Source organism: Schistocerca piceifrons, chromosome 4 (genome assembly GCF_021461385.2).
Source record: "Schistocerca piceifrons isolate TAMUIC-IGC-003096 chromosome 4, iqSchPice1.1, whole genome shotgun sequence".
NCBI lineage: Eukaryota > Metazoa > Arthropoda > Insecta > Orthoptera > Acrididae > Schistocerca > Schistocerca piceifrons.
This window is the reverse complement of record NC_060141.1, coordinates 614,830,663-614,845,964: the sequence shown is the minus strand read 5'-3', so window position 1 is coordinate 614,845,964 and position 15,302 is coordinate 614,830,663. Positions and strand designations below refer to the sequence as shown.

At 39.2% G+C, this 15,302-nt stretch overlaps 1 protein-coding gene across 2 annotated transcripts in view; it reads right to left on the bottom strand.

Moving 5' to 3' along the window:
• LOC124796251 (saccharopine dehydrogenase-like oxidoreductase) overlaps window positions 1-15,302 on the bottom strand; it is a 77,638-nt gene that overhangs the window by 23,130 nt on the left and 39,206 nt on the right. For both annotated transcript variants that reach the window (XM_047260352.1, XM_047260353.1), the window contains exons 6-7: window positions 6,302-6,432; window positions 5,981-6,218 (exon numbers count right to left, since the gene is read on the bottom strand). In XM_047260352.1, coding sequence (XP_047116308.1) covers window positions 5,981-6,218; window positions 6,302-6,432 — 369 coding nt within the window. The remainder of the gene's footprint in view (window positions 1-5,980; window positions 6,219-6,301; window positions 6,433-15,302) is intronic.

Below are 15,302 nucleotides of genomic sequence, written 5' to 3'. Positions count from 1 at the left end.
TCATTCAAATTTCATAGTTTCACTTTTATCAATACACTTTCTGTTGAGTAAAAAACAGCCCTGCAGCTGAATGGTTACTTTATTTAAAAAGCATGACATCTTTTGTAATGTTTGTTACATTATCAGCCTAAAACCTGAATAGAAACAAACTGTGAAATAATATCAGGAAATGACTTTGTATAGGATACTAATACAAGCATTCTTAAGAAACTTAAAGGTTTCTCAACTCCATCCTTGGACTGGCAAGAGTGTCTAATTACAATAGTTCCATTAAGTACATGTACCCTTCAGATGGTTTTGTATCTTAAGAGTTCCATACTATGGTAGGATTTCATCTCATGCTGAGAAACTGCTTTCGACTCAAGATTGTCCCAGCACATTTCATTCCTAGGAATAACAGCCAGAGATTCAGACATGGTGACAAAATGAGGGATGATACTTTTTAGTCTCTGGGGGTTTACAGAATCACGCATAATGACTGCCTGTACAAATATATCAGCCAGATGGGTCAGATTTAGGGAAACATTCATCTGGCGCAGGCTCTAACTTAGCTTTAGGTACCCATTTTTCTGAGACGGGTGACTGTTCCTAGTATTTCATCCACCCATTCAGTGTTACATAGGGAATTTAAGGGCAATGTTCTAAATGTTCTAGAAAGAGATTTAGCATGCCTTCAAGCAATCTCCTAGTCATACTCTCAATACCAAGATGAAATGAAACATAAATAGATCTTGGATAATTTTGACTATCTCAGTGGATAACCCAAACTATTTACCTGTTTGTGCACTGCCACTTCCTTTGTCCCCCCTGTATGGGTCTTTTCAGAGAATCTACTTCATATTTTCTATTGCAAGTATTTGCCTTTATAATCCTGTGCGCACCTGATTCCTTATATTTTTCTCACAATGAGTCAGTCTTATCTCTTCTGCGCATGCACCACGTGTCTAGTGGCCCATCATAAGTTTCTGCATTAGTTTGCAGTCAGCTGCGGTGTTGCCCTGTACTCACTACTGTCCTGTACTCACTGATACACTAGTACACGATATGGTTTCCTCTGTTTTCTTCCATTTCCTCCACTGTACCATACTTTAATAGTTCATTTATATTCCTTTTTAGGTTCCAGCTATTGAGCCCCTGTCTACATTAGCCTGTTGTGGGTTGTGACACTGTTTTTAGAATTGAATTAAATTCTAGGAATTGGGTAAAGTTTAACAGCAACTCTACTCGAGCATCATGGGTAACTGTAAGTACCGATTGTCACATTTTGTATTACTTGCCTTCAGACATTTCTGACAATGATCTAACTTTTTTAATCCACAGTTGTCACTTCTTGGTATTATTTCATGGTTTCTTTGTATTCAGGACTTCACCTCAAGATGTAACTAACATTATGAAACTACTCATATTTTTTTAAGTAAAGTTTCCATGGGTTTTTTTTTTTTTTCCTCTCTCTCTCTCTCTCTCCTGAACATGAAGTTTTCCTCCTGTGGATGTTGGATAAGTACACTTTTGAGTATGTACCTCCTCCTTAGAGACTTAATGAAATTTAATCAGGAAGTAAACAGAAATATCCGCATGCAAAAAACAGTGTTTTTGACACAGAGAGAATGTATGTTCTTCACATAACCGAAATAGAAGATTGGTTACCAAAGAGTTCAATGAAACATATTTGGCTGGTTAGGAAGTTAGAGTTAGATTTCTTTCCGGTCATTTTCGCACTGAATGATCTTGAGTTTTTGTATTTTTTGGGAGCCTTGTATAGCCATAGACCAAACTTCGTAACGGAAACTATGTTACAAAGTGTATATTGTTTCACCTAAGTTAATAACAATAACAACCAAGGAAAGTTTAAATATAGAAAACTGACACACACTTAAAATACAGCATATGACATCCTACACCTAATGTACACTTCCAATTTGACAAACATTATCTGACTGAAGTGTCTAGCACTTCATGTTCACCCATAAGTACGTCTCATGTAGCGGAATCCAGTATGGGATGGGTCCTTTGCTTATTTTTGCGCGACATCCCATTCTTGCAGATACATTTTCAGTCAAGGTAGTAATGCTTATTTAATGGAAAATGACCGCACATTCTCCACAGAATTTTATGTCTGTGGTACATGATTAATTTCCAAACCAACCATCATGTTAATATCAGTACCTGTCCGCCCCGGTAGCTGAGTGGTCAGCGTGACAGACTGTCAATCCTAATGGCCCGGGTTCGATTCCTGGCTGGGTCGGAAATTTTCTCCGCTCAGGGACTGGGTGTTGTGTTGTCCTAATCATCATCATTTCATCGCCATCGACGCGCAGGTCGCCGAAGTGGCGTCAAATAGAAAGACCTGCACCAGGCGAACGGTCTACCCGACGGGAGGCCCTAGCCACACGACATTTCCATTTCCAATATCAGTACCTGATGACGATCGGCCCATACCCAGAGTGACTTTGTTGCTATGAAAACCCTTTCATGTACACCATACAATATGACTGTATACTCTTTCATGTTGGTGCACACAACAGTCATTTAAAAAATATGAACACACACAGCATGGAAGTGTTACAATTCTCTTCGTGATCTCTGGAACAATAGAGTTAAAAGTCCAAAGCCTTCTATGCGATAAAGATTATATACTGACACTCCAAACTGCACATTTCGATATGGACTAGTAGGTGCAGCTCACAATATAATCTGCAAATGGAGAATATGCAAGACTGTCAGCTTTTTCTTCTTTCCTTCCTACCACCCACCTTCCCCTATCCCCTGCTAGCCTCTGATGATAAAAATGTTGTAGACTTGATCAACATTGTACTGTGGAGGTTCTGTCACATTACACTTCACTACAGAATTACAAACTGACTTGCCAGTAGTTATGTTTAGCATAGCCAGAAACTGTCATATTGAAGAAATACAGTTATTTACGACTCAGAGGTTAAGGTCTCAAAGAAAAACTTTTTCCTTGTCTGTTGCGACAGCATACTACATACATATGTTGCTTCTGAGAAGAAAGGACAGAAAATAATATTTTATTTAATTGCCAATTTTGGCATTTTTTAACAATTTTAGTGTTTTTTTACAATGGAGAGAAGGAAAGTTGCTACCCACCATGTAGTGGACATGCTGAGCCGCAATAGGCACAATAGAAAGATTCACACAATCAATCTTTTTATTGTGCTTATCGCGGCTCAGCATCTTCGCTATATGGTGAGTAGCAACTTTCCTTCTCTTGTATTGTTACATTCCATCCTGGATTTTCCATTGTTTGATTTAGTGTTTTTTTAACAATTTTAGTGTTATTTTCTGCCATTTTGGTGTCAGTTACTGACACCTTATCTTTGAAGTAACATGTGACCATAATTTGTCTTATTTCTTTGTTTTTCAGTATTATGTTGAAAATATACCCATTGGTTACAGTATATTTATAGACAAATTATTGAAAGAAAGACATGATTTATATTAAATCCATTAAATCTAATCAAATCAAATAAAGAAACTTTGCAACCATACATAGATAAAGCTTTTGGGGGAAAAGAAGCATTAGCATAATTTAAAGTTCTGTTCTGAGATATTATGTTGCTGATCAATCACTATTTCACTGTAGTGTGAAAAAAAGCCATCTGGAGTCTTAATTTGAACATAAACTGCTGTCAGCACACCATAAGACATTTGACACTATTCACATGTGCTGCTGGCATAGGAAGTTGCTTTCCCACTAAATTATGAAGTGTTTTGTATCCCTTTAGAATATCTTACATGGCTGAAACTTTATATATTCTTGTTACACATAGCAGACTCTTTGCCATTTCATTATTAACATTGTTCATTACTATCAAGTGGCTGAAACAAAAATCTAGAGCCTTAAAAAATTAAGGATGGAATGTAACAATGTTATGAAAAGGATAGTTGCTATCCGCCATATAGTGAAGATGATGCTGAGTTGCAGATAGGAACAACAAAGAGACTATCACAAAATAATCTTTCGGCCAACCAGGCCTTTGCTAAAAACAGACATGACCCGACACACACACACACACACACACACACACACACACACACACACACACACACACACACACACACACACACACACACACAGTCCCGGGTAATTTACCTATCAGAACTATTTACTGACCAAACAAACATTTTAAATTAAAATGATCAGATCACTACACGCACAGTCCATCTTATACTTTACTCTCTTTTTATTTCTCTTCGTAACTGTAAGTTACAATTTTATACAAATCAGTGTTTCAGAAAGCGCAATCCTTTCATTATTTGTTATGTGTTGAGCAAAGAGTCTTTCTTCTTCTACTCCTGCTTATCCTCTAGGAAGTGATAACAGTAATTTCTAACAGAAGTGATACCCAATTGGTGTTCAATTTTCCATGTATATCCTCTCACTTCCTTACATACTTACTGAGAACTTCCTTACCTGTAGCACATTTGATAGCTGTTTGTTATCTCATATTCACTCACACTCTTAATACTTAGTTATCTGGAACAGGACTTTTGTGTGCATATGATCTTGTTATTTTCATCTTAGAGCCTATTATTTACATAAATTTTGTGTGTTCCATTGCAAATAAAGTGACTCTCAACATTTAATTAGGTGCTGTGATATGCATGTTCAGATGAAATAATTTTAGAGCATAACAGATTCCTCAAGTGGATGACCACTAGTGAAACTTCAGAAAGCCAAGAAGTAATGCATCAATACGTCTGACTTATGAAGAACATCTGGAAGCATTCACTGGCATTGCATGAACTGATTCTATGATGCAATAAAATTTTACCTTGATACACACTAAGCAGGCATACAGCAAAGAATGTAGCTCAGCATCCACAATCTCTGGAAGAATAGTGATTGATGTGATAAAACACATCATAGTAAACCAGACAATTATTATTAAGCAGGGTTGTTAGGGCCTACGTAATATGCAGAAGGAAAGTAAGAAGGAGCAAATGAAAATTTTCCTGATGAAGTTGCATATAACTCACTTTTCTGACAGTGGAACCAACTTGTCACCCACAAATAAAACTCTCATAATTTGCCTCAGACTACGTGTCGACATGAAAATTAATAATCCAGAAGTAAGAATTTATGTACCTTCACAATACATTTCAAACAGAAATAGGAAGTGAATACAGATGGCAGCGTCCTAAAAAAAAAAAAATTAGAAAATAAACTGAACAGTGCAATGAAATCTATTTATAAAATGGTTCTTGCATATCATGTAACAACGTCAAGTGTAAAAGAGAGGTACTGGATGATGATGATTGGTTTTTGGGGCACTCAATTGCGCTGTTATCAGCACCGGTACAAATTCCCAACCTTTGCTCAGTCCAAACTTGCCACTTTCATGAACGATGATGAAATGATGAGGACAACACAAACAACCAGTCATCTCGAGGCAGGTGAAAATTCCTGATCCCACCGGGAATCGAACCCGGGACCCTGTGCTCGGGGAGTGAGAATGCGACTGCGAGATTACAAGCTGCAGACTGAGAGGTACTGGAGATTGAAATTTTTTCATGTTGCACAAAGATTTGAGTTCGCATGAGGCAAACAGTTTTAGTCTATTAAGGAATTAGCTGAAGCTGCTAATTATTCACAGAAATTCAGCTACAAATGACCTTAAAATGATTTTATTGTGTCATATTTTTTTGAACAGGTGAGATTTGTGAAGGAGGAGGAAAATGAGGGCACAATATCTTCATTAGTACCTTGCCAACTGAAACATTATGATATTCCAATTTAGCTTCAGATTTTGTCTGCTCTACTTTCTATCATGTACATGAAAACAAATTAAAGACACAGTACCACACACTTATATGATTGCAGACAAGGGCAGTTGATAACTGTGATATGGCAAGTGCTTCAGGGTTTGTTCCACTAACTTTCTAATACCCAGAAACAGCAACAATTAATAGTGTCATTATGCGAAAGTCTCATTGACTTTATTAGATGAATACTTACATCAAGCAGTAATTTGACACCAAGCTTGAATCTGGTCAAAATACCAAATACGAAAGCCACCATTATCACAAGAAATGAAACTATTAACGATGGAAATACAGCATATGCTTCAAACTGTATAGGGCGTTTCTTATCATGCTCATAAAAATGTCTCTGGGAACGGTAGACGACAGTGCGATCACTTCCAGGGAACGGTAAGCACCAACCATTGACACCAGTCTGTTTGTGTGGCAGTACCCTACAAGAAGAAAAAAATTCGAAAGTATAAAAACAAAGGCAATACAATGAAATCTTTTATGAAAAATTTATATAAATAGTTACCGGCGTTTCATTCTTGGAGAGAACCTTGGTAATCTGTTAGGAAAAAGCTTCTGCCGTAGAGGTCGAAGTTCTCCATAATTGGCTATTCCATGAACAGCTGATTCCCATGTAGTATAGTGAATTGAAGCTCCCTGAAAAGAAATACCAAATTTGATTCAATGTTACATTATAAAATAAAGAATTTATTGACGCAAAAAATTAATTTCAGAGGGTCCCTAACAGAAAAAGCGGTAAACTTGAGGGATCAGATACATGAGGTAACACATTATTTCAGATTACTCCCGTCGGTTAGTGCTGGTCGCTACAGTGAACAGCAGTTCTAGTTTTCTGTTTCCCGGGAGACGGGGGTTATTCTTCAACCTGGATATGATAAGGTCATCTTCCCTTAATCCAGATAGGTGGGTGGTGGTCTGGAGGGTTAACAGGAAATTCTCTGGACGTCGATTGGCCCAAAGGCCTGCACCTTTGAGTTTGTGAAGCAGTTTGGTAGCTTGTGGAATTGATGGTCAGCAGTCTTGAAGCTCACAAAATTGAGGGTCAGCAGGCAGCCATCAAGCAGATGTGGTGGCAAGTCATGGGCCTTCTGAAGTGCAGTTTGTGCTTTAAAGAAAATAACACGGAAGTCCTTGTTCCGTTACAGAAAACTGAAACAGTTGATACGTACATTTCCTGGGATGGGTATACCACTCCACTTCATTACTGTTATTTCCATATAGGTTGTAATTTAATATAAATGATGACTAATGATGATACCAGTGCAACAGCATATCACCATGGTGGGACAGAAGGGGCACTTGTGCACCCCCACTTCAAAGTCTTGGGGAGGGGAGAGCAGGAGTAGGGAAAGGCATGTACGTTTTCTGCTCCTCTGTCCCTCCCAAATTCACTTAAGATATATACATGGTCTGCAAGCATAGGCAGACCGATTGATAAAAATTACACTGTACATCAACCAATAGGTGATAAATACTTTGTGTGAAAGCAGTTTTTGCTTACAATTGAGTCAAAATGTAATATCTTTGAAGCTGCTATCTGTCGAATAATGTTAACTGTCATAACTCCAACCACAGTTTGTCCTATCGTGTAGAGGAGGGTGACATTGGAGGTAGCTTTTTCCAGCAGTGGATGTCAAACAACTGATTATGACCAACAGCAGTCACTCGTGTGCAAGGACAAAGATACAATGCACACCAATGCCACTTTTGCACAGACTCAGGATGTTGTACTAATCCCCCTTAACTAACTAGTTTGAGGTGCTGTCTTCCACTGAAACTGGGGACCTCATACAACATGTTGAAGAGGGTTTTCCAGCACCCATTGAGGGAACAGTGTGCAACCAACTGCAGATTGTGGCACATGTTGAAACAAATGATGCCCGTCGTCTGGGCTCCGAAGTCATTCCTGGGCCATTCCAGCAACTGGCAGAGAAGCAGAGAAGCAGAGAAGGTTGAGAAGACCAGGCTTGCACATGGAGTTTCAGTTAAGCTCACAATTTGCAACATTGTCCTCAAAAGTGATTGTGGCCATTTGGTTCTGAATCGAGTGGAAGGACTGAACCAGAGACTTTGAAAGTTCTGTGACCAAGGTAGGCAGCAACTTCCTTGACTTGTGCCATAGGCTTGAGAACTGTAAGGTTCCCCTAAATAGGTGAGGTTTTGCATATAGAGGCTGTATGTGGGCTGCACACAAGGATTTTTCATATTAGGCACATCTCCAACCATTCCCGATAACAATAGCTATAGGAAATTCAGAAGTATCCATGTAAGATCGAAAGAAATGCCTTCCACAGATGAGAGTATTAAACCAAAATTGACACCAGTGAGGTTTTTGGAGAAAATTTAAGTGTGTACCCAAGGCTAAACAAATGGGAAATGGAGGTGGTGTGTGTCACAGACAAAAAACTTAAATCCACAGAGATAGAAATTGAAGCTGCATGTGAGATTGGTTGGGCAAGAATCAGTATCATAGGTGCGCATAAAATGATAATTGGAGCCTCCTGGCGTAACCAAAAACTTAGAGAAAACCTTAGTTCAGCTGAACGTAAGTTCCCCAAACATACTGTAATCGTTGGTGGACACTTAAATCATCCAACAACTAATTGGAAAAATTACAATTTTGTTAGTGGTGAGCACTAAGTGCCTTCTCTGAAAACTAACTAGAACAGATAGTTACAAACCCCACCCATGACGTAAATATACTGAAGCACCAAAAAAACTGATATAGGCATGCATATTCAAATACAGATACATGTGAACAGGCAGAATACGGTGCTATGGTCAGAAATGCCTATACAAGACAAAAAAATGTCTGGCACAGTTGTTAGATCAGTAACTGCTGTTACGACACGTTATCAAGATTTAAGTGAGTTTGTACATGGTCGTATAGTTGGCACATGAGTGATGGAACACAGCATCTCTGAGGTAGCGTTCCCGTATGACCATTTCATGAGTGTACCATGAATATCAGGAATCCGGTAAAACATCACATCTACGACATCGCTGCATCCGGAAAAAGATCCTGCAAGAATGGGACAAACAATGACTGAAGAGAATCATTCAACATGACAGAATTGCAACCCTTCTGCAAATTGCTGCAGATTTCAATGCTGGGCGATCAATAAGTGTCAGCGTGTGAGCCATTCAACAAAACATCATGAATATTGGCTTTCGGGGCTGAAGGCCCATTCGTGTACCCTTTATGACTGCATGATACAAAGCTTTACACCTTGCCTGGGCTTGTCAACATCGACATTGGACTGTTGTTGACTGAAGACGTGTTACCTGGTCGGACGAGTCTCATTTCAAATTGTATCGAGGGTATGGGCGTGCACAGGTATGGAAACAACCTCATGAATCCATGGACCCAGAAAGTCAGCAGGGGACTATTCAAGTTGGTGGAGGCTCTGTAATGGTGTGGGGCATGTGCAGTTTGAGTGATATGAGACCTCTGAAATGTCTAGATACAACTCTGACAGGTGACCTGTCATGTTCATTGTTCATTCCGACAGACTTGGGCAATTGCAGCAGGACAATGTGACACCTTACATATCCAGAGTTGCTACGTGGCTTCAGGAACACTCTTCTGAGTTTAAACACTTCTGCTGGCCACCAAACTTCCCAGAAATGAACATAATTGAGCAAATCTGGGATGCCTTGCTACTTGCTGTTCAGAAGATATCTCCACTCCCTCATACTCTTACGGGTTTATGGACAGCCCTACAGGATTCATGGTGTCAGTTCCCTCCAGCACTATCCCAGACATTAGTAAAGTCCATCCATGTCATGTTGCAGAACTTCTGCGTGCTCGCGGGGGCCCTATGCAATATTAGGCAAGTTTAACAGTTTCTTTGGCCCTTCAGTGTATATTGGATCTAACGGCAACAAACAGGCATTACCATTTTGAGGATGTCCACATCCAAACTGGTATCAGTGACCATGATATGGTTGTGGCAACAATGATTACCAAAGTACGAAAGACTAATAAAACAAGCAGAAAGATATATATGTTTAGTAAACTAAATAAAAAATAAAAAAAATCAGTAATGTCATGTCTCAATGAGGAACCAGGAACTTCCAGCACAGGTTAGGAGCATGTAAGAAGAACTCTTACTCAAGTTTAAAAGAATAGTTTACCATGCACTGGATAGATATGTACTCAGTAGAACAATTCATAATGGAAGGAAACCTCCATGGCATACACTCACCATAAATAATCTTCTAAAGAAACTGAGGTTACTGCATAACATGTGTAAAAGGTTAAGTTATAGATAGAGAGATGCTGAATGAAATGTGTTTCACTGTCAAGATAGCAATGGGTGATGCCTTCACAATGAGTAACGTAGCAGAATATTGTCAAATGACATTTCACAAAACCCAAAGAAATTCTGGTAGTATGTAAAGGTTGTTAGTGGCCATAGTCAATGTCCAGTCCCTAGAAAATGAGACAGGAACTGAAACTGAAAGTAGCAAAGATACAGCTGAAATGTCTAATCCCATTTTCAAATGTTCCTTTACAAGGGAAAACCCAGGAGAACTGCCCCAATTTAACCATCATACCACTGATACTGTATGGTTAAATGATGATGACATCCTCTTGGGTAAAATATTCCAGAGGTAAAATAGTCCCCCATTCGGATCTCCGGGCGGGGACTACTCAAGAGGACGTTGTAATCAGGAGGAAGAAAACTGGCGTTCTACGGATCGGAGCGTGGAATGTCAGGTCCCTTAATCAAGCAGGTAGGTTAGAAAATTTAAAAAGGGAAATGGATAGGTTAAAGTTAGATATAGTAGGAATTAGTGAAGTTCGGTGGCAGGAGGAATGAGACTTTTGGTCAGGTGAATGCAGGGTTATAAATATAAAATCAAATAGAGGTAATGCAGGAGTAGGTTTAATAATGAATAAAAAAAAAGGCGTGCGGGTAAGCTACTACAAACAGCATAGTGAACGCATTATTGTGGCCAAGATAGACACGAAGCCCACACCTACTACAGTAGTACAAGTTTATATGCCAACTAGCTCTGCAGATGATGAAGAAATTGACGAAATGTATGATGATATAAAAGAAATTATTCAGATAGTGACGGGAGACGAAAATTTAATAGTCATGGGTTACTGGAATTTGAGTGTAGGAAAAGGGAGAGAAGGAAACATAGTAGGTGAATATGGATTGGGGCTAAGAAATGAAAGAGGAAGCCGTCTGGTAGAATTTTGCACAGAGCATAACTTAATCATAGCTAACACTTGGTTCAAGAATCATAAAAGAAGGTTGTATACATGGAAGAATCCCGGAGATACTAAAAGGTATCAGATAGATTATATAATGGTAAGACAGAGATTTAGGAACCAGGTTTTAAATTGTAAGACATTTCCAGGGGTAGATGTGGACTCTGACCACAATCTATTGGTTATGAACTGCAGATTAAAATTGAAGGAACTGCAAAAAGGTGGGAATTTAAGGAGATGGGACCTGGATAAACTGAAAGAACCAGAGGTTGTACAGAGATTCAGGGAGAGCATAAGGGAGCAATTGACAGGAATGGGGGAAATAAATACAGTAGAAGAAGAATGGGTAGCTTTGAGGGATGAAGTAGTGAAGGCAGCAGAGGATCATGTACATAAAAAGACGAGGGCTAATAGAAACCTTTGTGTAACAGAAGAAATATTGAATTTAATTGATGAAAGGAGAAAATATAAAAATGCAGTAAATGAAGCAGGCAAAAAAGCATGCAAACGTTTCGAAAATGAGATCGACAGGAAATGCAAAATGGCTAAGCAGGGATGGCTAGAGGACAAATGTGAGGATGTAGAGGCTTATCTCACTAGTGGTAAGATAGATACTGCCTACAGGAAAATTAAAGAGACCTTTGGAGAAAAGAGAACCACTTGTATGAATATCAAGAGCTCAGATGGAAACCCAGTTCTAACCAAAGAAGGGAAAGCAGAAAGATGGAAGGATCATATAGAGGGTCTATACAAGGGTGATGTACTTGAGGACAATATTATAGAAATGGAAGAGAATGTAGATGAAGAGGAAATGGGAGATACGATACTGCGTGAAGAGTTTGACAGAGCACTGAAAGACCTGAGCCGAAACAAGGCCCCGGGAGTAGACAACATTCCATTAGAACTACTGACAGCCTTGGGAGAGCCAGTCCTGACAAAACTCTACCATCTGGTAGAAAGATGTATGAGACAGGCGTAGTACCCTCAGACTTCAAGAAGAATATAATAATTCCAATCCCAAAGAAAGCAGGTGTTGACAGATGTGAAAATTACCGAACTATCAGTTTAATAAGTCACAGCTGCAAAATACTAACACGAATTCTTTACAGACGAATGGAAAAACTGGTAGAGGGAGACATTGGGGAAGATCAGTTTGGATTCCGTAGAAATATTGGACCACATGAGGCAATACTGACCTTACAACTTATCTTAAAAGAAAGATTAAGGAAAGGCAAACCTACGTTTCTAGCATTTGTGACTTAAGGAAAGCTTTTGACAATGTTGACTGGAACACTCTCTTTCAAATTCTAAAGGTGGCAGTGGTAAAATACAGGGAGCGGAAGGCTATTTACAATTTGTACAGAAACCAGATGGTAGTTATAAGAGTCGAGGGGCATGAAAGGGAAGCAGTGATTGGGAAGGGAGTGAGACAGGGTTGTAGCATATCACCGATGTTATTCAATCTGTATATTGAGCAAGCAGTAAAGGAAACAAAAGGAAAATTCGGAGTAAGTATTAAAATCCATGGAGAAGAAATAAAAACTGAGGTTCGCGGATCACATTGTAATTCTGTCAGAGACAGCAAAGGGCCTGAAAGAGCAGTTGAACAGAATGGACAGTGTCTTGAAAGGAGGATATAAGATGAACATCAACAAAAGCAAAATGAGGATAATGGAATGTAGTCAAATTAAGTTGGGAGATGCTGAGGGCTTTAGATTAGGAAATGAAACATTTAAAGTAGTAAAGGAGTTTTGCTATTTGGGGAGCAAAATAACTGATGATGGTTGAAGTGGAGAAGATATAAAATGTAGACTGGCAATGGCAAGGAAAGCGTTTCTGAAGAAGAGAAATTTGTTAACATCGAGTATAGATTTAAGTGTCAGGAAGTCGTTTCTGAAAGTATTTGTAAGGAGTGTAGCCATGTATGGAAGTGAAACATGGACGATAAATAGTTTGGACAGGAAGAGAATAGAAGCTTTCGAAATGTGGTGCTACAGAAGAATGCTGAAGATTAGATGGGTAGATCACATAACTAATGAGGAGGTATTGAACAGAATTGGGGAGAAGAGGAGTTTGTGCCACAACTTGACGAGAAGAAGAGACCGGTTGGTAGGACATGTTCTGAGGCATCAAGGGATCACAAATCTAGCATTGGAGGGCAGCGTGGAGGGTAAAAATCGTAGAGGGAGACCAAGAGATGAATACACTAAGCAGATTCAGAAGGATGTAGGTTGCAGTAGGTACTGGGAGATGAAGAAACTTGCACAGGATAGGGTAGCATGGAGAGCTGTATCAAACCAGTCTCAGGACTGAAGATCAGAACAACAACAACAACAACAACAACAACAATAACCACTGAAAAGATGAATGAAATAACTATTAGTGTCAGTGGTGTTGAGAAACAGCTGAAATCTTTAAAAATGAACAAAGCTCCAGACCCCACTGGAATTCCTGTCAGATTTATTCTGAATTTGCATCTGAGTTAGTCCCTCTTCTCCCTATAATCTATCGTTGATCCCTTGAACAGAAAACGATGCCCAGTTATTCAAAAAAGGCTCAGGTCACACCCGCCTACAAGAAGAGGCGTAGTAGCAGTAGTAGTAGTAGTAGTAGTAGTAGCAGCAGCAGCAGCAGCAGCAGCAGCAGTAGTAGTAGTGATACATGACACTACCATCCAATACCCTTGACATCAATTTGTTGTAGAATCTTCTAACATATTCTGAGCTCAAACATAATGAGGTATCTTGAACAGAATTACCTCCTCAATGCCAACCAGTATGGTTTTCAAAAACATCAATCATGTGAGACCCAACTCGTACTTTTGTCACATGAGACACTGAAAGCTTTGGATCTGGGCAACCAGATAGATGCAGTGTTTCTTGATTACCAAAAAGCATTTGATTCAGAACCACACCTATGTTTATTCTCAAAAGTACAATCATATAGGGTATAAAATGAAATTTGTGACTGTATTGAGGACCTTCGGGTGGGCAGGACACAGCATGTTATCTTGAATGGAGCGTCATCGTCAATTGTAGAAGTAACTTTGGATGTGCTCCTGGGAAGTGTGTTGGACCCTTGCTGTTCATGCTGTATATTGACTTGCAGACAATATTAATAGTAAAATCAGGCTTTTTGCAGATGTTGCAGTTGTCTATAATGAAGTACTATCTGTGAGAAGCTGCATAAATACGCAATCAGATCTTGATAAGATTTCAACATGGTGCAGAGACTGGCAACTTGCTTTAAATGTTCAGAAATGTTAAATTTTGCACTTCACAAAATGACTACAATATCAATGAGTCACTGTTGGAATTGGCCAACTCATACAAATACCTGCATGTAACACTTTCCAGGAATATGAGTTGGAATGATCACATAGGTTCAGTCACTGGTAAAGCTGGTGGTAGACTTTGGTTTATTGGTAAAATACTGGGGAACTGCAATAAGTCTACAAAAGAGATTGCTTACAAATCACTCATGCGACCCATCCTAGAACATTGCTCAAGTGTGTGGGACCCTACCAGATAGGACCAACAGGGGATATTGGGTGTACATAGATAAGGGCAGCACGAATTGTCACAGGTTAGTTTAATCCATGGGAGAGTGTTACAGAGATACAGAAGGAATTGGAATGGCAGACTCTTGAAGACAGATGTGATCTATCCTGAAAAAGTCTGTTAACATAGTTTCAAGAACCGACTTTAAATGATTACACTAGGAATATACTACAACCCCTGCGTATCGCTCACACAGGGATCATGAGAATAACACAGAGGTTCAAACGATCATTTTTCCTGCACTCCATAGGTGAATGGAATAGGAACAAACTCTAATAACCAGTACAATGGGATGGACTCTCTGCCATGCACCTCACTGTGGTTTGCATAGTATAGATGTAGATCCCAATGAGTCTAGCAATTTATGGTAGTCATTTAAATTGATGGGTGCTCGAACAGGTTGAATACTGCTTGTATATCAGACAACAATGTGTAATACTGACACAAGATGGGAAATTGTGTAATACAAGGCCTCCAGACAGATGCTTGGTATAGTGTTTGTCTGTAACTACTAATAATATCTCCTCTTGGTAGGTAGCAAGTATGACCTTCAGATGACCAGATCCTGCTGATCCACATACAATTGCCAAGAACTTTTAGCTTAAATGTGCAGTTCACTCTGTCAATGACTTCCATGGCAGTTTGAACTAGCTCGATGTTGCAGGCTTGTAGAAGGAGAAAATTACAAATGATACTGGCATTCTTATTGTGAATATTAT